This window comes from Vigna angularis, chromosome 6, assembly GCF_016808095.1.
Source record: "Vigna angularis cultivar LongXiaoDou No.4 chromosome 6, ASM1680809v1, whole genome shotgun sequence".
NCBI classification, from domain to species: domain Eukaryota; kingdom Viridiplantae; phylum Streptophyta; class Magnoliopsida; order Fabales; family Fabaceae; genus Vigna; species Vigna angularis.
Window position 1 is genome coordinate 23,233,937 of NC_068975.1, and position 26,802 is coordinate 23,260,738.

General features: G+C 33.2%; 3 protein-coding genes across 5 annotated transcripts; 2 read left to right on the forward strand and 1 right to left on the reverse strand.

The window, feature by feature from the left end:
- Positions 1 to 70: 70 nt before the first annotated feature.
- Positions 71 to 4,041, reverse strand: LOC108342209 (uncharacterized). The gene is made up of 3 exons (XM_017579934.2): positions 3,558 to 4,041; positions 1,660 to 2,752; positions 71 to 614 (listed from the first exon to the last, which is right to left on the reverse strand). The coding sequence occupies exons 1-3, from the start codon at positions 3,899 to 3,901 to the stop codon at positions 324 to 326; spliced, it is 1,728 nt and encodes a 575-aa protein (XP_017435423.1). The 5' UTR covers positions 3,902 to 4,041; the 3' UTR covers positions 71 to 323.
- A 6,767-nt stretch (positions 4,042 to 10,808) lies between these two features.
- LOC108342989 (uncharacterized) lies at positions 10,809 to 22,851 on the forward strand. 3 transcript variants are annotated; one of them, XM_017580965.2, is made up of 22 exons: positions 10,809 to 11,145; positions 11,258 to 11,301; positions 11,428 to 11,491; positions 11,754 to 11,868; positions 11,969 to 12,036; positions 12,125 to 12,222; positions 12,519 to 12,690; positions 13,379 to 13,592; positions 14,127 to 14,238; positions 15,176 to 15,285; positions 15,413 to 15,505; positions 16,333 to 16,461; positions 16,623 to 16,756; positions 17,356 to 17,445; positions 17,565 to 17,638; positions 18,611 to 18,743; positions 18,843 to 18,914; positions 19,791 to 19,830; positions 20,335 to 20,624; positions 21,692 to 21,869; positions 21,936 to 22,147; positions 22,265 to 22,851. In XM_017580965.2, exons 1-22 carry the CDS (start codon positions 11,062 to 11,064, stop codon positions 22,559 to 22,561), a joined length of 2,823 nt encoding a protein of 940 aa, XP_017436454.1. In that variant the 5' UTR covers positions 10,809 to 11,061; the 3' UTR covers positions 22,562 to 22,851. The 3 variants fall into 3 exon arrangements, with proteins under 3 accessions (XP_017436454.1, XP_017436455.1, XP_017436456.1); XM_017580966.2 differs by having other exon boundaries at positions 18,614 to 18,743; XM_017580967.2 differs by lacking the exons at positions 10,809 to 11,145; positions 11,258 to 11,301; positions 11,428 to 11,491; positions 11,754 to 11,868; positions 11,969 to 12,036 and having other exon boundaries at positions 12,140 to 12,222; positions 12,530 to 12,690.
- Positions 22,852 to 23,413: 562 nt separating this feature from the next.
- On the forward strand, positions 23,414 to 24,845 carry LOC108342134 (protein LIGHT-DEPENDENT SHORT HYPOCOTYLS 5). The gene has a single exon (XM_017579847.2). It carries the CDS (start codon positions 23,814 to 23,816, stop codon positions 24,471 to 24,473), a length of 660 nt encoding a protein of 219 aa, XP_017435336.1. The 5' UTR covers positions 23,414 to 23,813; the 3' UTR covers positions 24,474 to 24,845.
- The last annotated feature ends 1,957 nt before the right edge of the window (positions 24,846 to 26,802 follow it).

Below are 26,802 nucleotides of genomic sequence, written 5' to 3' on the forward strand. Positions count from 1 at the left end.
ATAATCTCAGTTTTCACCAGGGAATGTTGTCCCGCTATTAAGTCACAACGCTAATAAGTCATAACCAAACAATATCAAACGAATTGTAATATTTTCATCATTCAGGTTGCCATCATAAGAGGAAAAAAAGCAGTAGATTCATGATGGCAAAGGTAGCATTAACAGATGGTACAAATTTGTCAAAAAGAAAAAGAAAAAGGAAACTTTACACCTTTCATTACTGATATAAAAGCGTGGAGGACTCATGTTGTGTATAAACTATGAAGATGAAGATCCCTTGAGACTGGGATGTTTGGTATCAAATTACTATCAACACAATAAATTTACCTATTGTAATTGTTTTGTCGTAGCAATATGGCCAAAATTTCAGAGAAGTTAGGGCGTTTTGAAGGGGTGTTGTTCCAGCACTTTATCATGAGAGACTTTAGAGTTTGAGGGCAGTCCTTGGGGATTTCAGGTCTTAGGCCACAAGCAGCAATGCCAACTGCTGCTTGCACGGGTGAATATGCAGAATATGCTGCCTCACCAGTTACCATCTCCCAAATAATCATTCCAAAACTATAAGCATTACTCATCCATGTCTCTGTTACACTCTCTGGATCACTAGCAATTATCTGTTTCAACAAAAAAGAGGGCACAAAAATCCATATATGTTATCTCATTTATACAAAATAATTTAGTAAAATTCATACACTATCACAATCAGACAAAGCCAAGGTGCATGAACTTTATTTATTTCTTATTGAAGCCTTACCTTTAGAATGTTATTTTCTCATTGAAAGAACGATTTTAATCAATAGTTTTCATTCATTATTTCCTTTCCGAACACAAGGCTTGAAAGGCTCCAAGCAGCCTTATCGATTGGATAAAAATAAGTACAATAGGGGGACAGATCATGCTTACGGTTTAAGGTGTGTGGGCTCCATTTGAAATCAATCAAGGTACAATTGGCATTTACACAGCACAATGCTGATTTGTCTAATGATATACAGTGGTGTTTAAACAATGGCATACACTATATAAAGTGAAAGTACACAACAATTATTAAGCCATGTTAAGCATGCTCAAACAATGATGCCAAGACAAGTGACATGAAATCTTGTTTTTAGATGTCTAGTTCAGCATTGCATTTTACATACAATGGACCTAAATAACATCCTCCAAGCAATAAATCTAACAGATTGTTACTTTATGCTGCTATAGATGAGCTCAAACACATGAATTAGAACTTTAGTTTAAACAAGCTTAAATGACAATAAACAAAACAACCAGCTATGGTGTTAAAAAGAGAAAAAAAAATCACATAACAACTTGATCCAACCTCAGACACATAAAAGATGATACTCACATATATTAAGAAAAGCTGTTGTCAGACATTGCAACCATAAAAATTATTTTTCTTTGAAATGCTGGTTACAATTGAATCTTACAACTAAATCTGATTTCTATACACGGTGCTAGAGTAAGAGAGTTATTTAAAAACAAATCATGACATGTTAAAGCATGATCTGGATCAACAACTTAAAAGGCAAAAACACATTTCCTAAATTTGATGCAAATACAGAATTCGAAAACATTATGCAGCCTAATGACCTGACATATTTTTCATAATTTTAGTGATTACATTTCTAACTTGATAGGAGTTTGATAGGGACAAACCTCTGGTGCTAGCCACCGATAACCATCAGTTTCATACTCCATTGCCTCTCCAACACTCTCGCAAGCAGTGACAATACCCATATCACCCAAGAAAGTATTCCCATGCTTATCCAAAACAATCTTCTGCGTATTAAGGTCTCTGTATGCAACACCGTGATCATTCATAAACTTCATCCCCTCAGCCACATCAACTGCAATTCTTACAACATCCTTGCTCGAAAGCTTCTTATTCTTTAACATTAAGTCATGAACAGATCCACCTTCCACAAGTTTTGTCAATACACATAACCCATAGTTTTCATCCACACAAACACCAAAAAATTGCATAATATTTCTATGACCACAGGTCATCAATGCCAGCAGGTCTTTCCTGAGCTCAAACTCGTAAGAGTTCCCTTTATCACACCCTCTAAGCTTCTCGATGCCAACTTTTCTTCCCATGTACATCCCCTTATACGAATTGGGCCCAATCTGTTCTGCAAACTCAAGACGATCTGAGTTCAACAACCATTTTTCAATATCATTCCCACCTGATTGAATAGTCTGCCATTCATCTACCACTACAAGAAAAGATGAACTAGGTAATGGCACCTGAAGCTGAAACTTTTGGCTCAAATTATCAAACCCATTTCCACAACATGCATCACAACCATCTTCCTCGATCTCTCCATGTCCTCTCCCTTTGGTGTTCTCTTCTTGACATCCACAAAGACCAAAGGGAAGCTTCACACCGCTGGCTTTAGGCCTCTTCATGGATATCTTGAGAGCATTTTCAACCTGGGTCCTGACCAACTTATCATGCTGACCACTTGACAGTACAAGAAGAAGCACAATCCCAAGGGTGAATCCTTTCTTCTCAAATATCTGAATCTTCTTGCAGCAAATGGAGTAACCATCCAACGCTCTTGACATTGCGGGCCATGAAATAGGAGAGTTGCAAGCGAATGTCAACTTGAACAAAGACCCCTGAAGTTGAATCTCACCATCACCCTCATCTTGAATCAAAATCGCAGCCTGCTCATCTTCCAAAGCTTGCTCCATCAGCTTCATGTGAAGAAACACATCTTTTACATCAAACCCTGCCTGAGAATAACTGCCAAAAACAAAATAAATAAATAACACAAACTCTAGAATTTTATAATTAAAAAAAAGAGCAAAATCCATCACCGAAGGAAGTGATTGCCAAACACAGTGCTACTAAACCTTCGGATTCACATTCATGAAAATTATTACATGATTTGAGACCAACAGTATCAATTTCCAAATGATGGTCAACTAGTATTATTAAAATTTTTTCATCAATAGAAAACCTCGGTGGGGTGTGACATAGAAATCGACCATACAATAATTTCTCCGCATTCACATTCAGATTAGAACACAACTTCTAACACAGCAGAAGCAAAACCCATCTCCCATAGGAAAAAACACAAAAATAAAATCGTTGAGCGTCCAACTGAGGTGACCTTAAAAACAAGGAAATTAGCATCAACACGCACATTCATACTGGATCACCTCTAAGTTGGAAACTTTAGAGCTTCCAAAATTAAAAAAGAAGTAAATCCCATTCCCAAAAGAAAAAAAGAACAAAACTTACAAACACTTCATAAATGTATTTCATGTTGTACTCCCACCAGAATAAAAGTTTCACCCCTGTAATCTAAGTTGATCTTTAATGCAATGAAAACCTTTATTACGAAATAAAACTCCAGTTCGGATTTAAGAATAGCGCCAAAAACATTAATTTAATGCATGTCCAAAAAAAAAAACGTCACCGTACTAGGTGACCTTAAGCACACCAAAAAAGTGCAACTGAATCTTCACTCTTCACATTGACATTCATTCACAAACCCATTAGTTGCAACCGATGCAAACGAGCAAACTGAGGTTGGGATCCGAACCTGAGAGGCAGGGAGTCATAGTGCTTGCGAATGTTGCAGACAAGCTTCTCAGGGAGATGGGTCCCGGGGTATATGTGGCTGAGATTTCGCACGACGGCGGTCCACACAAGGTTGCGAGGTGCGTCGGGTTTGGAAGAATCATTCATAGTGGTAAGGGAGTTTCTGAGGGAGGAGAGAGCCTCGGAGACGTTGCGCGTGAGTTTGAGGAGCTTCTTGTGGACGAGAGAGGAAGAGGGGGAAGACGAAGAAGAAGAGTCTCGGGGTTGCGAGGAATGCGCGGTGAGGAATGCGTCGTCCTCGTCACTGGTGGTGCGGCGCGACCAGCACTCCATCGCTGCAGCCATTGAAGTTCGAAGGAAAAATGATGAGAGAAAGAGGATTCAGAAGGTTCACGCTTTGGAGTCTGTGAGAGTGACCATGTTTTTGTTCTTACAGTGGGAAAGGGAGGAAGAAGAAAATACCTGTGCTTTTTGTTTTTCTATTGCTCAGCAGAGAGAGAGAGAGCATTTGAATTTCCATTACTTTATCAAGGTGATGATATAATTTTTTAAGAATGATATTAAAAATATTAAAATAATAAAATTTCAAAAAATATATAATTTTGTAAGTATTGTATAGAAATAATACACAGTAGTTATTTTTAGATAATCAATTTACAAAGTAGGATTAAATATGTTTTTAGTCCCTAAACTATTGGCCGTTTCTGGTTTTCGTCCTTCTTTCAAAGCAAGGTACGAAAACCAGAAACGGCCAATAGTTTAGGGACTAAAAACATATTTAACCCTACAAAGTATAACTAAATGTATTTTTTCATGTGATTTATTCAATAATCTACTTATTATCGGATAAAAAAGGTTGGAATGGTGAGTTTCAGTATTTTATCTTCATTTTCGTAAAATTTTGTTTTCACTTGTATTCTTATATTTAACTAGATTTCTACAAATCTAGATTTTTTCTTAACGTTGTTTTGTTAGTATTATATTTTCATTCTAAACTTAGTTTTATTATGTGATTTTCAAATGGTGATATCTAATAGACAACGACACTCTACGACTGTGTATCATTAACTTAGACATCTTTGACCTCCTTTGTGATACTTTTTTCTTGCTTTTTCTTGTTACAAGAATGTCTCAATACTAACATTTTATTTATAAGAATAAGATAAAAGAATATGAAAACATAAAAATAAAAAAAATTATAAACTAGAAATAAAATAAATGATGATCATATATGTAAATATAATATTACAAGATAAAAGAATGATAACACATAATTTAAATTAAGTTTGAATGATACATTTTTATTAAAATAATTTTTTAAAAAATGTGACTTTTAATTTAAAGAAATTATAAATTTGAAAACATATTAATTATTGAAATAAAATGAAGTAAACAAAAAAATGATAATAATTTATTCAAAAGAGTTTTAAAGTTCGTAAATTTATTATTAGAGACAATGCATATGCAATGGACCTGCTGAAACTTGATAGCTAAACTCAAATTAATCAAATCATTTTCCATTCATTTAATATGTTTTTGAATGTTTTGAACACCCTCCAACATTTGTGATAATGTCTCAACATCACAAGGGACTCCTTCATGCTAGACCAACTAATGTTAGAGAAGGCTTTGTGGTCCATTATCAGTCACATTGTGGATGAGAATTGTAGGATTTTCATTGTTATCGTCTTCATCTTAGTGGTCTACCCTTTCATGTTGTTATTAGGGGTGGGCAAACTGTCTTATAGTGTACTGCACTGTAAAAGTTTATAGTTAACTATAAACCAATTTAGGAAAACTGCAGTGAACTAAAAAATAGTTCAGAGTAACTGAACTGAACTATTTTTTAGTTCACTTATAATGCAGTGCGGTTCAGTTAACTATTTTTATAATGCAGTATATTGTTCACGGTCCAGCCAACTCTTTCAACACATTAAGAGTTTTCCTTCCTTTCAAGCTCAGTTCTTTCTCCAATACTGAAGTCTGCTCCTCTAGTTTTTCAACGCTGAGCTCTACTGTGGGGATAAGTGAGATACTTAAAAATTTAACTCAACCAAATACTTAAAAAGGAAATTTAACGAAAAATCAATATTAACAGATAAAGTAAGTATAATGCCAAGGACAAAACATAGATAGAAATCCCTTAGTGCTTTTGGTGTTCTCTGATCAAAATTAAAGTTTCAATTTAGTAATTGGCATAATATAGGTTTGGGTTAAAGATCAACACAGTTACTGATGTATTTAAATTTTTTCCTTAAAACACCAATAGTTTCATTCCAATTTACCAATCAAGAAATCAATACAAATAACATTTTTTATCTTTTTTTCCTTAGATTTTAACAATATTATGCATAAATGACTTAAACTACAGTTCATGGGATCCAATCCTCATACAACACAAATATAAAAACAAGGAAGGAGAGAGAGATTTGAATAAAATTTGTTGTTTGCTTCAAAGGTTTAGAGGGAAGGGAAAATGAGGAACTCAAATACCTCCCCTCCAATTAAGAGTTCTCTTATAAAAAAAGATGCTTTTATTTTTTTCTAGTTCCTCTCCTCACTTGAAACTAAACCATAAGTCCAAGGTTCTAAATTGCAACTACAGTGATGGTTTTGTCACAATCCAAGACATTACCGAAAACTAAATAAATAGAACAAATGCGACTCCATTTATAACTGGAAACCCCAAAAGGCCTTGAAATTGTGGCACAATTGCAGCTGCAAATCATTTTTGAAACCTTGAAAGAGTCTGTAGATCTTTTAAACCTTGAACAAGATTTTAAAAAAATAGTCCACAACCACGCTGCAATTTCCTGCAATACCAAGAACTCAACAAAAATAGACTCTGCGACCCTAATTTAGAACCTTAATCTTCAAAGAGTTCCTTAATCTTAATCCACGAGCCAAAGGAAACAAAGAGAAACAACCTAGAATCACAAAAAAAAAACAATTTTTCAACAACAAACATTAAGGAAACAACACAAATGGGTCCATACACTGCAACATATCACAACTTACCACACGAACAGAAAAAAAAAAAACAAAAGAACCCCAGTTTCTCCCACTCCACACAAGTAAAACAATAGAGACACTCATCAAAATTCCATAAAAAAAGGTACCACCTTTTCCACTGAAAAGGGAGAGAGACATACCAAAACAAAGAAATGGCAGCATTTCAGCTTGTGCGGTGCTATACGTAGCAATGCCACAACATTAGAGAGACAGCGGCAAAACTTCGATGGCGGCAAACCTTCGACGGCGACGAACCTTCGGTGATGGTGGTAGAGCCGACAGTTCGGCGACGACAGAATGCGGAAAAACCTTCGGTGAGTCTTCAACGGCGGTGAGCCTTCGACGGTAGAGAGCCTTCGACGGCGGAGAGCCTTCGACAGCGGCGAACCTTGACGGCGGCAAGCTTTCAACAAGGCGAGAGTTGAGAAAGCAATGTAGGATGTAGGAGAAAAGGAGAAAATTGTGATAGAAAATGACCTAAACCACAGTTCACAGTTAACTATACTATTAAACAGTATAATTGGGTTTTAGTAATTGGTTTTTAAACTGAACTATTAAACAGTATAATTGGTTTTTAGTAAAAATAGTTTAAGTTTTTTAAGTACAAAATAGTATAGATAAACTGTAGTTTAGAGTTTTTAAAGGAACTGTGCCTAGCCCTAGTTGTTATATGTTGTTCACATTTACAACATTCAATTTGCTCAACATTTTATAACAAAAGTAATGTAAGCAACTAATGAAGATGCAAGACTCATAAGTAAAATCCACCTTTAAGTAGGTCATTATCTGTGTTATCAAAATGGAATATATGGAACATGCATGAGATTGTACCTGCATTTCACCATGTGTTGCATAATGTGATGCAGTCTATTAACCAAAACATTATGTTTCAGGCCTATGACGTAAAAACGTTTTCCTAGAGTAATTTAACAAAGTTAGTGACTCGAGGAGTCAGTGTATTAACAAGGACATAATGTAGGAGTCTCTCATTGATATTGAAACTTCCTTCATTCTTAACATTGTATACTTGGAGGTGTGGTCTAACCACGAAGCTCAATATTGTTTGTTGGTCACAATCCACATCTATAAAGATAATAGAAAATTATAGTTTTTGACATTGATACTTTAGATTGCAAAAAATTAACCAATTTGCATATGTGATTATGATCTTCGTCATATTAAGCTCATTGTACAAGTACCTCCGCTTCATGACTTTGAGACTTGTGAAAAAAACTCAAACGAGTTCATCATAGTAGTACAAAATATGTAACACAAGGAACTGTTGCACACTTTGGAACAATACAAGATGATGGAAGTCTAACATTGATTGTTCAAAGTAAGAAAAAATCATTTACTTTTAGGGAGAAAATTTCCTTGTAATAAATTTGTCATTATATACTTCCATATGATCAAACATGTTGAACCAACGTGCCTGATTTAATACGGTCTCATAACGACACTAGTGTACATGATCAACTTACTATCACTCACATGAGCTTGCACTTTAGTACTATATTGACACTTTGTTAGCTTTTGTACGAAAAAGAATAAGTCATGTCTACAAAACTTTCAACATATGAAACATCGATTAAGTGCATATTAGATTTAAAAAGTTTGAATTGAAGCCTTACATTAATCACAATGCAATAAAACATAACCACAAAATTAAGTAAGTTAAGACATAAGTTGAAATGAATTAGATGAAATAAATATAAAATGAATTAATTCTTACACTCTATTAAATTACATGTTTAGATAAATACATCAAAATTCAAATATCATCATTTCAATAATATTCAAAATAGACACATAATAGGTAAAAGGTTAACTCAAAGATAGTGATGAAGTATTTGATCATTACTAGTCTAAAAATATAAGTCACATACAAAAATAAGATATTTCATAATGTTAAATATTATTAATTATAAATAAAAATTTATATTGCCCAATGATCAAGTTATCCCAAACTTCATTTTCAACCATGAAGAGTCTCAATTTACTCCATGCAAACCCACGAAAAAAATAGATCATGCCATTTTTTATCATTTCTTTTACAATTGTTTCGATTATTTGATATTTATTAAACTTTTATGTTTATAATATTTATTAACTTTTATGTTTATAATATTTTCTCTATTATTATAATATATTAATCACATATATATTTTTAGTTTCTTTTGAATGCATTATAATAAATCACATATATACCAAATTAGATAATTTATATAGAACAAACATTTACTTATTTTTAACTTTTTTTAATGTTTTTTATTTTTATGAATATTTAACTATCACTTTCAATTTTAAGTGTTGATATGATTACTATTTGATATTTTATTTTAAGGTTTATGTAATTATAACTATTTATTAAAATTTGGAATCCATATACTTCTACACTTTATTCTTTTATTTATTGTTAAAAGATTTTTTAACAGACATAAAAAAGTTTGAGTGCAAGTAAAGTATAATGAAATAAAACACAAAAAATCATTAAAATAAATATAACGATGTTACTCGATTATTCAGTGTGATCAATCATTTATAGGTTGATAAACAATTAGAGAGAACTATCTAACTTTGTGGAATGTAGAATTGAAATTTTACTCATAGTATGATTTGTTTACAATGATTGTTAAGCATAAATATTGGTCTTTAGGAAGTATTATATAGAAAGATATGTGAAACACCTTTATGATACTCTTATGCAAGTGTGATGATTGAACTAAAGTTAATACAACAGACTGTGGAAAAAGTTAAAAATTATTAAATAAAAGTTGCAAATGTCTTCAAGTACGTGAAACTCTTATAAAGATCAAAGAAAAAAAACCTTTAGAATAATTTTGTTGGTGACCATGTTTTAAGAGAATTACACTATTCACAAGTGTGAGATCTTGTATATAGTGATTTTACCTAAAAACATGAAGAAAGGGATAAGAGAATTAAGTTTTGATGTTTGTTATTGTAACACAAATTTTGAGAGTGAAAATTTTGGTTGGTAGGGAAATTGTAACGTATCTAATAAAAAACAGAGAGAAAATGATAATAAAGAATAAAATAACTTTATAGAGTAGTAAGAATCTTAAATAATGATATATATCATAACTTTTATAAAGAGAAATGTTTCTATTACGTTTGAATGAGCTCTACTTTTAAGTTTTGTTATAAATAATTTATAAATTGTGTTTATCACTAAATAATAATATAAGGACTAAAAATTTTAGAATGTTTCTCTTAACATTATAAGTAAATTATATAAATTTATCCAGAACTAAAAGTTTAATTAAAATATTGTTTAAAATTTTACTTAAGCCATATAAAATATATTTTATGTTTAGTTATCATTATAATTTAAATTTATGAACTTATCATCCGTTACGGAGTTAAAAGAGAAACTTAATTATTTTATTCAAATGAAAAATTAAAATGTAAAATTCTTTAATTACATTGTTTAAATAAAATATTTAAAAAAATAAAAATATAAATAATACATAATTAAAATATTATACAGTTTAATTTCTATGAATTATTGAAATTCTTTGTCCAACACAAAATTAAAATAAATGAGATAAAAGTGAAGTAAAGTTATAATTTTAAATAGGAAACAAAATAAAAGTTAGGTAATTATAGAGCTCTCAAAATGGGTCACAACTTGGGGGCTAATCCGATTCATCATGGGTTTAAGTCGGGTTGGGTTTAAAAAAATTGTATTTTTTATGCGGGTTAGATTTCAACCCGGTCATTTAAACTCGACTCATGCGGATTAAACCCGTGGTGGACTAGGTTGGCCCACCAATCTACAAACCTAATTTTATTTTATTAAAATTTAATTTTAATTTTATAAAAAACATTTATTATTTTGTTTTTGCTTAAAAAAATTATTTTAGTTCTTTATTTTCAAAATTAATTAAACACAAATCTTAAGGGTGAAATTTGTTTAGATTTAAATTATAAAAAGTTTGTAATTTTTTTTATTAATTCTTTTTATCGAGTTTGTTCGAATTTTTCTGACTCGCTAATAAATAAATCAGATTAAATTGAGTCATTAAGTAACCAATTTGTAGTGAGGAAGTGGGACTCTATCCACATCGTCACAAAATTACTCAATTTGAAAAAAAAAATACTATTTTTCTTAAACTTTTTATTGTTGCCTCCTCTCCTCATAGGAAATAATTTGTGAACCAAAAAAAAGAAGTCACATCTTTATCAAATCCCACCAAATAAAGGAAAACTATTATACTTTAAAGAAGTTGGGTTATGACTCAAAGGATAGATAGATTCTGGCTTGATTTAAAATTTCTACACATCACACACACACAAAAAAAGAAATTAATTATTATTACTATTAAAAAGTAAATTTGGTTTGATTGATTCAAGTTCAGATCTCAGGGATGCTTGCAATGCTTTGATCTCGTCGGAGAAACAACGAATCGAATCGTTCGATTTTGGGGACGATGTTTCGCATTCTGTGAACCTTGTGCTAATTTTTGGATTCAATGACGTCCTCCAGCTCTAGCAGGAAGATCCACTTTGATACCACTGAAGATGAACTCACCGAACATGAAGAAGAAGAGGCAGAAGTAAGTGTACATTTTCATTGCAAAAAAATTAATGAATCTAAATTATTTTTGGTTCCTCAATTTGAATCGGATTTAGACGTGCTGATTCGTTTCCGTGTTGATGAATTCCCAGGTTGAGCACTTTGATGATTTCACTGTCGCTTCTTCGTGGGAACGGTGTGTCTCTGCGTTTGGCTGTTAATTAGTTCACATTGTTGTGTGTGTGCTCTTCGAATGCATAGATAGAAGATGCGATTAGTTTAACTTAAACTTAATTTAAGTTTTTGTTTCGTGCTTTTGTAGGTTTATTTCTGAAATAGAGACAGTTTTACGGGCATGGATGTCTAATGCACCAAATAATTTGTTGGTAAGTGTTGGAAATAACAGAAGCTGGCATAATTTGAATGCTATTGGTGTCAAATTAGTCTTGCTATACAAGTGTACATGCTTGTTTGATATGATATGATTTCTTCAATTATGTTTTTGCAAAGGTGTTTAAGGAATGACATGGTGTTGATGGAGGGGTTTGTGTTGATTTTGAAGTTACGTTCTTTTCTGTTGGAAAATAAAAATTTATGCCATTTTTGTTTTAGATCGGAGTGATCATCTTCATTTATTTTTTCCCCTAGGAAAAAGGTGCAATTCTCCTGGAAGATTCCGGTAATTTGTACAAGGTGAAATCTGAAATGAAGTATGCCATGAAAAGTTACAGCATGGAGTTCTATTTCAAGACTGACCCAGATGGTAATTTTTTCTGGGGTTGGGTAGGAATGTCTAGTAGGTTGATGTTTAGGCTCAGGAAAGTGTTTTTTTTTAATCTATTGTTTTTATCTGGTTGGTGCAGGAGAAATTGCAGACTGGAACTTTGATTTGCATGATCTGCAGTTATGTTTTGGTGTAAAGGAGTTTTTGGTATGTTTAATGCTGCGCGTTTCCTTTCACTGGAATTTAATGGTTCTACTATGGATAAGGAAACACTACTTTACATGTATTTCACTAGGTAATTGCTCCTCAGAGTGCAAGTGGTGTGGTTCTTGATGCTCCAGAGGCTAGCAAGCTCTTGAGTGCTGTTGCGATTGCTTTGTCTAATTGTTCAAGGTAATCACTGTTCATTGCTCTTTAACGATTAGGGAGTAGTGAAACTTTAGAATAACTTATGTGCATACCATATTTATATTGCATTTTTATGTATGATATTTGCATGTGATAACCACTCAACTTGTTTCACATTAATACTTGGGTTTGTGTTGTCTCTCGTTTTTTAGTAGAGAAGTTACTGTGTTATGGGATTAAAATCTTATTATTTACAGGGTTTAAATAGTTTTTGTTGAATATCCAGTTTAGTTTAGGTCATTAAAGTGGAGATGTGCTTTCTCATGACATTGGGTTCATAGTTTATGGCCAGCATTTGTTCCAGTTCATGATCCATCTCGGAAAGCTTATATTGGAATTCAGAGCATGGGCACTGTTTTTACTAGAAGATTCGAAGCAGATCGAATTGGTAGTCAGGTTCCAATAAAACTCATGCATTTGGAGGGGCTGTACGAGTTATTTGTATCTAAGTTTGTGAGTTTCTCTCCCAGGTTCAATTTAATATCTATCTGATTTTACGAAGTTGGGACACATTCATTTTTTAATTTTGTATTTGCTCCCTGCTTTGTGCTTCTATACTTGGTCCTCTTATTTTAAACCGAGGCAATGTATATAGTGCACTGGTACAAATGGTTTGAAATTTAGTCTAACCTCTTCCCTAAGGGATTGGATACTGTGAATTGAAATAAGTGATTGGTTACATGAATGAATAATGAATAATCATTCTGTAAGAGGGATATGAAAATGGACACAACTTAGGAGAATCCCATAGGTGCTTTTGGTATTGTTTAATCAAAATAGGATTTCCAGTTTAGTAACCTGTGCATGCATTAAAGGTCAGCATGGATTACCAAGATGAGCTTTATTTCTATATAACAGTTTTTCTAAATTGTGGATGTGTTTCTTTCATTAATATTTGGATGAAAGAATTAGCAATTCTTTTCATCTTTCTGAGAAAATTATCTGTGTTATTTGTTCTTTTTTTCCCATTATATATTCTGGCTTACTTTACAAAGTATGTTGATTGTAAACTTTGGGTACACAGTAAGCTCCTCCTGTGATTTATCTTATATCCAGCAGCTCTATATAAACTTTTGACTTCATGTCTGCACTGTTCTTCTGACTTTCACTTTTAATGATTAATTTCCATTTCATACTGAAGGCCTACTCCACATTGGATCTGTCTGTTCATAATTTCAAAGTCCGATTTGCAATGAAGTTGACATTCAGAACACTTCCCTATGATGACGACAATATGAAAGCTGCCAAAATTAGCAAATCTGAAGAAAATGTTACTGGTGAAATGTCTGATGGGATGCAGTGGGATGATGATTGTTCTTGGAGTGAGTGGTATTCTGCAGAAGATCCTGTTAAAGGTAAATTCTAGAATGTAGGGTTTTGTAGGTAAAAATAGCTTGGCTTCTTGATTGGATGCTTTCATTAGAGGTATTTTGGTGAATTTGATACTTAACCATTCACAAACAGGGGCTTTACTCTATAACGATTCTTCCATGTTCAAAGAATACACATGGGACTTTAGAGCCAAAACATATAGGATTTTCAGAGATTCAATATAGACTATAGATATGCCTTAAACAGAATCTGTATAGACTAAAAATTTATCTTAAATAGAGCTATAAATTGGGTAATTCTCACCTGTGTTGAATTAAGTCCTGAAACCCAAACTCTAAGAGCATATTTGATTAGTTTTTCTTACTCTTTTTTCTGTCTATTTGCATTTGTCCCCCAGAGAAGTTTGTTTGGTGACTATGGGTTTATTTTTGGGTGCTTTTAGTCTAGGTCTTGTCTTTTTTAGTAATAAAACCTCTCCAACTTTCATTATTTTCATGAAGCTCTCTGATCTGATATCAATGCCAGTTCCATTTAAGTTACTCTTGGGCCGCATGCAGGTTTTGAACTGATTGCAATATGGTCAGAGAAGATGGTTGAAAATTCTATGGAAATGGCTGAACTGGAAAATGCTTCACCACATGAAGCTGAGAAGTGGTTGATCTCTTTAAGGTTTACACCAAATTTTAAGTTGTTTGTGTCACAGAAACCAAATTTCTCTTGAACAATTGCTGCTTATTTTATTAATTGATATCTGTTGCTCAAAGTGTTTTAATAAATAATTATAAGGTTCAATGTGGTTCGAAGCGCTGTTCAATTTACAACTGCCAGAAATTTCGTTTTCTTCACCATGTTCATAACACTCAAGAATCTTTTGGCATTCATCAATGTTTTGGTGACTACGGATTATTTTGAGAAAATAGGTCAGGCTTAGGCTTTTATGAAAAAGCTTTTTAGGCTTATAGGTCAACCTTTTTAAGTAAATATGAATAATAATTTTTTGTTGTATTATTATTATTTTAAATTTGTTATATGTATTAAAACCATATATTATTTTTTAATTACTAAACATGATTAACTACTCCGTAAAAGATCATAAGACTATTGAAAGATAAATTTATACTTTATTTAAGGGCCTTATAAAAAATTAGATTTTTAAATCAGTAATTTATTTTTGTTGTGTTGTATATAGATAATTATATATGACAAAGTCAACTATACATATTAAATGTGAAAATTGAAATTATTAATTAGTTTATTTAGCCTAATAATACAATAATTTCACTAGCCTTTCAAAAGCATTTAAAAAGACAGTTTTAAACAGGTTTATAGGTCAGGGCAGACTTTCACAAATCAAGCTCGACCCTTAAAAAAAGGCCCGTAAGAGGTAATAGACCAGATTCATACTTTGTTTTTTAAAGAAGGTCAAGCCCAGGGCTAGTTAAGCTCGACCTATTTCCACCCCTACTAGCAATATTTAATAGATACATTTAATTTGTTATTGACTTCTTATGCTTTTTAATTACTTCTAAAACTCAGTAATATTGACTTGTTATGCTTTTAAATAATTAATAAAATTGAATAATGTGGTATTAATTTTTACATATAGACTTCAAGGTTCCAGTGGGAATCCGGTTGGATTTTCTTCTGAGTTGCGTCTTCTGGTTGATGCATTGCAAATGTCATTTGAGGCACAATTTATGGAAGATTTTGTTTCAGGTTTGAATTTGTTTTTGGTGCATTCTATGGTGTACTAGTTCACTTATTCATGCAGGTTTGTGTTTCAAAGTTAGTAGTGCATTTTGGCACATGGTTCATTATTTCCCCTTTTTCTGGCCCTTTGCAGTAGAAAATCCAGGTTCTGATAATATAAAATCGGCAATGGTTATACCTTCACCAACCGTTAGAGATCGTGTGTTGAAAGAATTGTTTATTGATGGTATGTGAAACTCTACTTTATTTACCTTCCATTTTGGGAAAATACTCAAGTACTTACACTGTTGTTATTTCATCAATTGTTAAAACATGAGCACCAGCCTACTTCTTATTAGACTTTGTCAATGTTTTCCCGAGTTTGCTTTTTGGGATTGTTCTTGGCACATCCTTTTCTAATATGGTATCAAAACCTATTTTGTCATGCTATTGGGCTTCTCACAGATGTGTCATTCTACAAGCTTTGTGCTATAACGGAGGGGTGTGTAAGATATCCCACAATAGTTAGGTATATTGAGGGTATGTAGTTGTTACTCCTTTATTTGCCTTCCACTTTGGGTAAATACTCAAGTACATATGCTGTTGTTTGTTAATTCATTAATCATTAAAATAAGACTCTTACTTATAAGGCTTGGTCAGTCTTCTCCCACCCAAGGCTTTTGGGATTGATTTAGGCAGTTTCTTCTAAAATGCTATCAAAACCCATCTTGTGTGGATGTCGGGCTTGTCATAGATGTGTCATTCTACAAATTTCATGCTATAGGTGTCTCGTCTTGGGCATCAAGGGGTGTCTATAGATATTCCTTTATAGTTAGGAATATTAGGATTGTACTCCTTACAAGAATTGATCCTTCCCCCTCCTAAGATAGTTGTTGGAATTGAGTTAGGCTCGGTCCATTAGATTCTGTATCTACATGCAATCTATCATCAATGAATCTGCTAAAAGCAACCTAGTTTGGGACACTGAATGACGAAATGGCCTCCAACGTAGTGTTAAATTTAATGTTGGTACTTCACATTATTTTACTATAATCAGTGATGTAATGTCTGCAGGTGTACAATTCTCAGATTTTGCTGATGGTGGACATAAGACTTCTCGAGCAATAAAAGGCGCACCTCTTGGTTCACTGTTTGCACAATTTTGTTTACATTCTCTTTGGTTTGGCAACTGCAATATACGGGGTATTTGCCAATAGTAAATATATTTTGTTTGTTGTATTACCTAAACCTAATTAAGAGAGTAGGAATAAATTGTTCATCTATTAAGAATTTATTTTCGGAGATATCTCATTTGTACTTATAGTTATATTATTCATTTGTATTACCCAATTTTGGTCTGTCAGCTATTGCTGTGCTATGGATAGAGTTTGTTAGAGAGGTTAGGTGGTGTTGGGAGGAGTCACAACTATTGCCCAGGATGCCAACTAATGGATCAATTGACCTGTCCAAATGTTTGATTAATCAAAAACTTCAGATGGTAATTTATTTTTATCTATAAGGAATCTTTACTGAAATCTACTCATTGTGTGTTTGTTTGCTTTGTTTATATTTTATGTGCAAATTTATGTTGCATAAATATGGTTGTTGATAATGTCATATGTACTTCGTTACAAAATAGAAACAAAAATGTAGAATTGAAGTAGGGATAAACAAGCCACCGGTATTATCACATAAATGCCACTGCAGGGTAGTGAAAATAGAACTCCAGGATCTCTCAAAGAGAGTCGCCTCTCAACTCCTATTGACAGGATATGAAAATAACCACGTCCTCTACATGTCATCCACTTTTCTAAAACAAGGTTCACATGTGAGAATGGTAACTACCTCCAAATATAGGTCACCCTTTTCCTCTCCTCCTATCATGCACCCTCAACGCCTTGGTCATAGTTGGTATCGTGTGATTCATGTTACCGACTTCACCTAGTGAGATAAGGCTTTTGTTGTTGTGGAGTTGTACCCTAGATCAGTTATTATAAGAAAAGCTAGAAATATTTCAGTGAGCTCAGATGTTTTGGCCTTTATATATTATATAGCACATATTGACAAAATTGATACATTTTCTGCTTTGTTATTTAGCTTGCAATATGCATTGAGAGGAAGTGCCAGCTGAATGAGGAATATCAAGACTGTATTGGAAGTTTGGATCAAATAGATTCCATGAGTGAGGTCACAGACTAGTTTTATCTCTCTTGGTTTTGGTTTAGATCAATTGTTGTATTACTGCACTGTATTCTCTTTACAGTATTTTTTTCACTGGGTGTTAATAGGTCTTAATTGAATAACAGGATGAAAGTGTAGTTGGGGATGACTCATTCAGTATACAGACCTCCAGTGATGACTTTTCTGGGAAAGTTGACAGGTGAACTTAGCAAGTGAGAGCCTGCTCGGTTGTTATTGTTTGTATCTCTCTTCTGACTGCTTATATAAACAACTCACTCTCTTATAGAGATTTCGTCCATTTTTTTTGTCTCGACTTATTACTGGTCTTAGTTAAGTTAGTTTTTGAAGTTTCTATATCTGTATATCCATATTTGTTTATTTATATACCTAGAGTATATTGGTTAGATAAGGGGACCTTTTGTTCCTTTTTTTGTTTGATTTTAGAAGCTGATTTCTTCCTCTATATTCTAAGAGGGGAATAGAGAGAGGTTTGGTTTTATTTATTGGGCATGAAAACATTCTCTGGTCATGTCAAGTGATAAGAAAAAAGTGGCTATTGTAACTAATTTAGATCCTTGTGAATTATTTATTTTTCTAGATGAAAAATTCAGCAACCTTAGTGTTCCCTGAAAAAAGGAGGGAGGGTCTCTTTTTGCTTTAAAAACCAGTGATTTTAAAACTATGTTCTTTTTATCCAGTAGCTCGTTCTTTAATCTGTGCTGGTTTAGGACTCTAATTGGTTTAGGCTGACTGATGGAAGGCACATAATATAGCATTTTCTTTTTATACTAGTTTTAGTTAGTTCACATTTAATTGTATTCCTTTAGTGATATTCGGGTTTTGGAATCTTTCACTTCAAGACCAGTTTGGCTTTGACTTGGGGGGATCAGATGGTCTATCTTAGTTCTGGTACAGTGTGCAAACTCTCCTACTGGCCAACTTCTGGGTAGTGAAAATTCAACTTCACAACTGTTTTTTTTTTTTTTTCTTTTGTGTGACATCTGCTACTAAGAATAATTACGGATTTGTACACTTGTAATTCATGTCACGATTGTATACTATAATATCCTTGAAAAGTTTTCTAGCACAAATGGTGTCTGGTTCTATGTTAATGCTGCATTTTTTCAACTACTGATGATTTATGATATTGTGGAAAAAAATATGATTTTAGCAGAAAGCTCGAAGATGTGCAGCTGTCAAATGACAAAGAAACTTCAGACTTGACCAGGAGAGGTTCTGCTGGTATTGTTGATTCTATGATGCTACTCAAGTCACATCAAAGTATGCATGCCCCATATACACAGGTTGTTCTTGTATCCAAATAATATTTGGCATTTTCATGTAATATTAGTTCACCAATTTTTGAGCAATACAATGTCTTTATCTTTTTTGCTATGCCACAGGAAGCACCACTTATGACAGAAGACATGCATGAGGAGAGGCTTAAAGCTGTTGAAGCCTTTGGTGATTCATTTGTAAGCTCAAACGCATGCAATGCATAAAATAATTGCAATCATGTGTTATAAAAGTTAGAGCCTTAGACCTCATAGACCTTATTTACATTTCACACACGGGTAAATGAGAAAACAAGATCCATTGAATAATGAGGTTATATGTAAGGAGTATAGCCTGTTCTTTGTCATCATTGTTGCTAAAAGTTAGTATCATTTTTCTAGAAGAAGGCTGATATCTATCGCTCCCTATCTTGACCCTGATATGTTCGTTTGATCATGGATTAAATTGTCCTATATTCTATATGCAAAGTAAGATGTTTAAAATTTCTTTTTGGATAGCTGAATCCTGTTACAGGAGGTTGACTAAGTAAAGTGAAAAGACCAAGCTGTGGAATTTGTTGTACATAGAAATTGATGGCTGTATCAAGTATTCAAGGAACTACGATGTGTTAAAATATGAATCACAGAAACAATATTATGACATGTGATGTCTAGTTGGGCTTGGGATTTTGATAAGCACCCCACTACTTGTGGAACTCATCCTCAAAAGCTAACTATTAAAATGGGTGAACCAAATACTTAAGTACTTCCCCAAACATCTCATATTATTCGTTGTGGGGGGACTTAGACATCCCATAATACCTAAGTTCCTAAAAGATTAAGGTTTTTCTTATTCTTTTCAAAGGCAACTCTGAAAGTCGCACAAGAAAAAAAATCCAAACACCAAATATTCATCTCCTTTCTTGAATTTTTTGAAGCTTCATTATCATCGGATTAATTTATGCATATTTCTGCTTTCAATCTAAAACTAAAAGGGGATGCAGCAGGACTGATGGATGTTCCACACTTCTATTTCATATATTACACCATTAATTAGCAATTCCTTTTTATTTTCAGAATTTCTCTGCTCAGCTGGAAAGGGATATCTTAACTTCAGGTAATAATTGCATATATTTGTTGTTGGTAATGGATAGGTAATAAAAATATATGTTGGTAATAACACTGGGTAGTTATTGATAATGTCTCAAGTTCCTTTTTGTTTTCTAAAAGAATACAGTTAATTCTGATTTCTGAAGCAAATGCATGAGATGTTAAAAAGTAAGTTAAATGTATAGTTGCATATTTACTAGAAGATGATGTGCACAATGCTTTCTAATTTGATGTATCTGCCTCATCAGTATAATGGAATGACGTTTTCATTAATCTATTCTTTTCACTCATGAGGTTATGTTCACCATGCCATACTCTTAGAATCTGGGTTTGGGTCTAACTCAATCCCACATAATTGACTCTAAATATGCTTGGTAGCGTTAGTTTAGTTTACTCTGATCCAAATGGAACTGTATGTATGTGTGTGGGTATAATGAACTTTTTTCATGCAAAAATTCTCTTCAATATAACAATATATGATGTGAGAGACCAATAATGGTTTTGTTACTAGATATGTCAGCATTTAAGGCGGCAAATCCAGATGCTATCTTTGAAGATTTTATTCGGTGGCATTCACCTGGGGATTGGGAAGAGTATGATGACCCTGAGAAAAGTAAATCATCATCGTCATCCAGTGCTCTTGACACTAAAAAGTCAAAAGATAGTTGGCCTCCACAAGGGAAACTTTCAAAGAGAATGTCTGAGCATGGAAATTTATGGAGAAAGCTTTGGAATAGTGCACCTGCTCTTCCTGCTTCTGAACAGAAGCCTCTTCTTGATCCGAATAGGGAAGGAGAAAAAGTAAGTATTGTTCTGGAAGTTTAAATTTATTTTGCTTTTGCTGTTACATATTTTTGGGCACCGGGTAATTTATACCAGAATAACAGTATTTTTGTTACTTGGTTTCCATATTGATGAGAAAGCTGACCCATTTATACTTTGCAGCTATTTCTTTGTTTTCTCATTCTAGTGGATCTATCATGAGGATCTTAATGATAATAGGAGCTTTGCCCTAATCGTTTCCCCCTTTTTGTTTCTGATGTGAATATGAAATGTGTCGTTCTTTTAATGACAACTAAATATGATGATCCGCTAAGGGATGGTTAAATCTTGAAATTTAAGTCAATTTGATACAGCTTCTAAATCCTAAAATCCGGTTTAATGAGAGGCGTGCTTCAGTTTTGAATAGGAGTGCCATGTCGTTGTCCCTGTTGATTTGTGACTCATGGGCCTGTGTCATTTGATGTAACTCTACGGACATTGGTAGGAATGAATGGGCATAAAAATTATATTAGCTTAAAGGTTGCTGGTCTTCTGGTTAGCAACCAGAGAATTTTCATTAGAAATAAATCCTTGAAGAAAATTCTACTTGTTCAAATCACCTTATCCAATTTTGTGTCATCTTTTTCTCAACCGGTATCAACCCAATTTAATTTTTGTACAATTAAAATTTGATATAAATAAATATCTTTGAATATATAGATTATATTTTAAAGTTAAAATAAAAATACATGCAATACATGCATCTTTATCTGATTTCGTGGGTCATTGCACTCAAAGTTGATGAGTTTCATCCATATTTATACGAGAAGATTTACTTTTGGAATGCAGGTCTATGTGTAAACTGGATGCCCTTGGTGAATTGAGGGCCATGAAAGACTGATAAACGTTTAAATTATTATTGTTCGATTCTAACATTTTCTTGTGATCAAATAATCAAATGAGTTTTCTTTTTTCAAAAATTGCCACTGTATATTCATGTAAAGAAGAAATAGATTACTATATAATAAGTATATGGATTTTGCTTGAGATATGCTGTTCACTGTGTATATTGTGTGGTATAAATTTTTATGCTTTCAATTTTCCAGGTGCTTCATTACCTTGAAACTCTGCAACCACATGAATTACTTGAGCAAATGGTGTGTACTGCCTTCAGAGCAGCTGCCGACACACTAAGTCAGACTAGTTATGGAGAACTGAAACAGATGGAGACTGAGATGCAGCAACTTTACCTTACAATGGCATCTGCTTTGAGGCCTTTGCAAGGTATCTATTTATTTTTCTCTTCATTGGAAAAGAATAATTTTTTAATACTCTTGCATGTTCTTGCAGTAAATCGCTTGTCCGGAGATAGTGAGACTATTGAAGACTTAAGACGACTAACTGGTACTCTTGAACGAGTTGAGAAGTTACTGACTCTTGCAGCTTCCCTTCATCGCAAGCTTTTAAAAGCACCACGACTTTCCAGAGAAATTTTCAGCGATTACTACAATTTTTATATTCAAACAACGGCAAAGGGTTTCACAGAGGACAGTGGTGAAAAGGTGAGATGCTTGCAATATATGCCTTGAAATACCCTTCCTGATTTGGGTAACGTTCCAATCTTTCTTAGCATTGAACTGAAATGCATTTCCGCTATCTTTGGTGCAAACTTTGTGCAGGAGTTTGACAAGAAACAAGAAGTAAGGGACGTTGAGAGGGAAGTGTTGTCAAATATGTTTGTTCCTCCTACTGCTAACCAATCTTGGAGAAAAGTGTTGAGCATGGGAAATCTTCTCAATGGCCATGAACCAATCGTCAGAGAGATTATTTTTTCGCTGCGTGATAGAGTGAGTGGTAATCACTATGCAGCTCGTAGTGGTAATGTTTCTCAACAAGAAATTCAAACTTACAGAATGTATATATGTGGGACGTCTAATGACCTACGTGTAGCACTTTCTGTTGTCTCGGGTGATTAATTTTATGGTCTTTTTTTGCTACAAATTTTTAGTTCTAGGAATTAGTCACATATGGTATCTGTCTTATAATTAAATCATTGCTAAATCTCCTCCCAAAAATTGAATCCTGCCCTAAATTGGAAAGAGGTTGTCGATTGAATTCTAAGAAGAGGGATCCAAATGTAATTGAAACTTTATACATACTGAGGATTTTACAATACCATTATTTCTGTAAAAAATGATTCAGGAACATTAACAGAGATATTCAATTGAAGAGCAGTTGTTGCAATAGTTAGTAGGATTGACATTCAGTATATGCATTTGGGGAAGTGAGAAACACACAATAAACACTCTTTATAATTGCTTAAGATGTTATTTAATTGCTTTAAAAGTGTATCTTATTACTAAATTTGACAAAAATAGCTTATTTCGCCTCTTTGTAATATTTCTTCAAAAAAGTCACTGAGATTTCATTTAGACTCATCTATCCTTAATTTTATTTTTTATTTTTATTAACGTGTCCCATTAGAATTTTTTTCTGTCTTAAAAAATTCTTAGAAAACACAGGTTGATAATTTGACCTTTCAGCTCATTATAACTTTTTAAATTGTTTAAAAATCAGATTGCATTTATTGGACTAAAATATTAACGAATGGTCAAGTGTCTATTTTAAATAAATCATAAAATTAGCTTGAAACAAAAACGATCAAAGAAAAAAAAAGCAAAAAACATTGGTAAAAAAATTGGCAAAACGGTATTTGCAACTGTTCAACCCTTTTGTCGAACATAGTTATTTTTTATTCTTCTTACTGAACAAATAAAAAAAATCCACATATAGTATTTTTTTTTATCATTGATACATATTGTTATTTATTGTCCAAATTCAATTACTATTATTATTATTTCTATGGCTTTTTCTCTTTGACTCCAAAGACCAAAACAGTGAATTTAATGCTCCCTTTTCCACTTTTCTCCTCTCTCCCTCCCTCTTTCTTTCTTTCTCATGAAAAAGAAACCAAAAGCCAGAAATCCTTTCCCATGAAAACATCAACCTCAAACCCTCTTCACCCTCTCATTCATTCACACTCCCCAAAAACAAAACTTGTTTCTTTCACTTCCATATACCCCAAAACAAAACCAAAAACCACACTCACCTAAAACCTCACTTCCTCAATCCAAAACAACAAAAAAAAACACTGTTCTCTCAGATCACACCACAAAACACACACTCACCTAAACTCAACCAACCTCAGTGTTCTACAAGCCCTTCACCATGGACTCATCATCAGGGGGATCACAACCCCAACCACCATCTACCACAGAACCCACAGCTCCACCACAATCTCAAGGATCATCACCAGCCCTACCACCACCACCACCACCACCAAGCCGCTACGAATCCCAGAAGCGTCGAGACTGGAACACCTTCTTTCAGTACCTGCACAACCACAAGCCCCCATTGACGTTAGCACGGTGCAGTGGAGCACACGTCATTGAATTCTTGAAGTACTTGGACCAGTTTGGCAAAACCAAGGTCCACATGTCCGGGTGTCCCCACTTCGGACACCCTAACCCTCCTGCACCCTGCGCTTGTCCACTCAAACAAGCGTGGGGCAGTCTCGACGCTCTTATCGGACGACTCAGAGCAGCCTACGAAGAAAATGGCGGTCGCCCTGAATCTAATCCGTTCGGCGCTAAGGCTGTTATGATTTACCTTAAGGAAGTGAAGGAGGGCCAGGCCAAAGCCAGAGGGGTCCCCTACGAGAAGAAGAAGCGAAAGAGAAGCACCACAAGAGTGTCTAAGGTTAGTGATAGTGGTGCTGCCACTAGTATAGTTCTTCAAGTGAGCGCCAACAATGATAGTAAGGTTGGTGTTGATGCTGCTTCCAGTGCTAGTTTACCTTCTTCAACAACAACCACAACCACAGCATAATTTCAATCATTGCTTATTGATTTTTACCATTTTTTAGGGTTACTTGCTATACCTATATTTAGCTTTCTAAATTACACGGCTTATTATAATTTAAGTTGTATATTATATTATTATATTATGATGCTTTTCCATAGTTGTCTCATGCTCAATCATTCTAGTCTTTATCAACTGTTCAACTAGAATTATTGGTTGTATTTCACATGGCACTTCATCGCTAGGTTTCTTCTCATTTGAGATATTTATTATTTTGTTTTGTTTTGGGGAGAAAGGGGTTAATTATGTTTATGATTGAAGAACTCAAATGAATTAGTCCATTGTAAAGGAACTAAATGCTTTCATTTTCATGAATTTAGATTCAGTTCTTTGTTTTTATTCATGCTTCCTTTCTGGGGTTTACTGTTCTTGCTAGTTTCTTTCATGATTCCATTAAGGAAACTAACAAGAACATCGACCATCTTTGTTTGAAATTACATTTCGTTTTTGTCTTGACCTGATGAAGCTCCATTATCAATCACATAACAGATTTGAAAAAAAAAATCACAATGATGTCTTAATCCATGATATATTGTCAAAGATATAGATATAGATAGATAAAGGGCTATTTCATAGGAATTGACCCTTCCTTTACGATAATATATAATCACAGTCACTTCAGAATTGAATAGTTAGATAATTAGATTTTTAATTTTTTTCTTTCCCTTTAGTCATTGTTGTGTTGAACAACAGAGAATGAGTCAATTAGAAGGTATAATCTTCTTTATAGCACTCCATGCAACAGTGTTTAATGGTCCCAGGCTCATCACCAGTGATACACACATGCACTTATCATTAGATTTTACACCAATATTTTTGTTTCAGGTGCCCCTTTTGCAACTTGATCTAAGATTTGGTGTGGTGTGATTTTGTTTTTCTGGTTTATAATTTTGGCTTATTTTTTTGTCATTGATTTCTGCATAGCATTATTTCATCATCTCCAATGCCTTATCCTTTCTCTCTCTCTCTCTCTCTCTCTCTCTCTCTCTCTCTCTCATATGATATCTATAATTGACATATCTTTCTGTGAAAACAACACCTAATAGAAAAGATATAGATGCATGCATCAATGGAAAAAAAAAGTAATGCCTTGTGATTGCTGCTAATATTTTATTTTGGTAACCACCAACTAAGTGTGAAAATGACCATTAGCCAACCCCTTTTATATGTTTATATATATATATTATATACTATCACTCATTCATTTCTATTATCATAACTATCAAATTCTATAATTGCAATGTTGCATTTGTTATTATTGCAGTATCACTCATCAATAAAAGTATCTTCTATCTGTCTAAGCAAAATCATCTTTAACAAAACAGATACGATCAATTGAAAACGACACCTCACTAAATACAACTCATAAAGTTCAAAAAGATAAATATACTTTCTTTAAACTATATAAAATAGATGCTTTTTAACATGTTAATAAAGAAAATAATAAACTAAGCAAATCCACCTTCTTCTTTTTTATGTTAATTGGAAATTTTGACCATATATATATCATTATTCATGTACTCATGATAATGTATATAAATTATGTCTTTGTATTACTTTTTGTTTGGTTCTTCTTTCGAAAGAAATATTTCACACGCTTTTGAATTTAACATGAACTTTCACTTTCTGTAGACTCTTGTGGAACCACATTATAATTTCGTGTAGGAAAATTTATTTCTCACTCTCTTTTGTTTTTTCTTTATTATTATTATTGTGTGCGGTGACCACTTTAACCATTTCAATTTCTGAAAAGTCAAAAAGAAAATTGGGATATGTCCCTTCTTTTTCTAAAATAAAAATTATATATAAACATTTCCTTTCTTTCTTTATTCATTACTCATTGCACCTCCTCGGTCTCTTCTCCTCTTCACCTTTTCTTCATTCTCTTTATATATATATATATATATATATCTCATTCCAATTTTACCCTCAAAACATCCATTAGGTGATAAAGTATATTATTTATTTATTATGCTATAATACATAGGTCAGTGAAATCAATATCATAAGGTTCACCAGGAGGAAAATCTCACATAGGTTCTGATTTTTTTTTATTTCTTTGCATTTGAAAAAGAAAAAGAAAACAAAATATGCTTCATTTATGAGAGAGATGGGGAGATGAAGAATTTTGTGTTGGTTGGGATTTCATTAGATTTAGGGTTTGTTTTTTCCTTGTTCTTAAGGCACATGCTTCTTGAGATGGTCCCAGACAAAGACCATTTCAAAAGGACCATTATTGAAGTTATAAATTGAAAGTAAAAATATAAGCTAGAAGTTTTCTATTAGAATATAACCT

Coding starts and splice junctions, on each gene's coding strand:
- LOC108342209 (XM_017579934.2), bottom strand. CDS start 3,901: ATGGCTGCAGCGATGGAGTGCTGGTCGCGCCGCACCACCAGTGACGAG. Junction 2,753..3,557: donor TATGACTCCCTGCCTCTCAG/GTTCGGATCCCA, acceptor TGTTTTTGGCAG/TTATTCTCAGGCAGGGTTTG. Junction 615..1,659: donor ATCGGTGGCTAGCACCAGAG/GTTTGTCCCTAT, acceptor TTGTTGAAACAG/ATAATTGCTAGTGATCCAGA.
- LOC108342134 (XM_017579847.2), top strand. CDS start 23,814: ATGGACTCATCATCAGGGGGATCACAACCCCAACCACCATCTACCACA.
- LOC108342989 (XM_017580965.2), top strand. CDS start 11,062: ATGACGTCCTCCAGCTCTAGCAGGAAGATCCACTTTGATACCACTGAA. Junction 12,691..13,378: donor AGTTATTTGTATCTAAGTTT/GTGAGTTTCTCT, acceptor TTCATACTGAAG/GCCTACTCCACATTGGATCT. Junction 16,757..17,355: donor TTAATCAAAAACTTCAGATG/GTAATTTATTTT, acceptor TTTGTTATTTAG/CTTGCAATATGCATTGAGAG.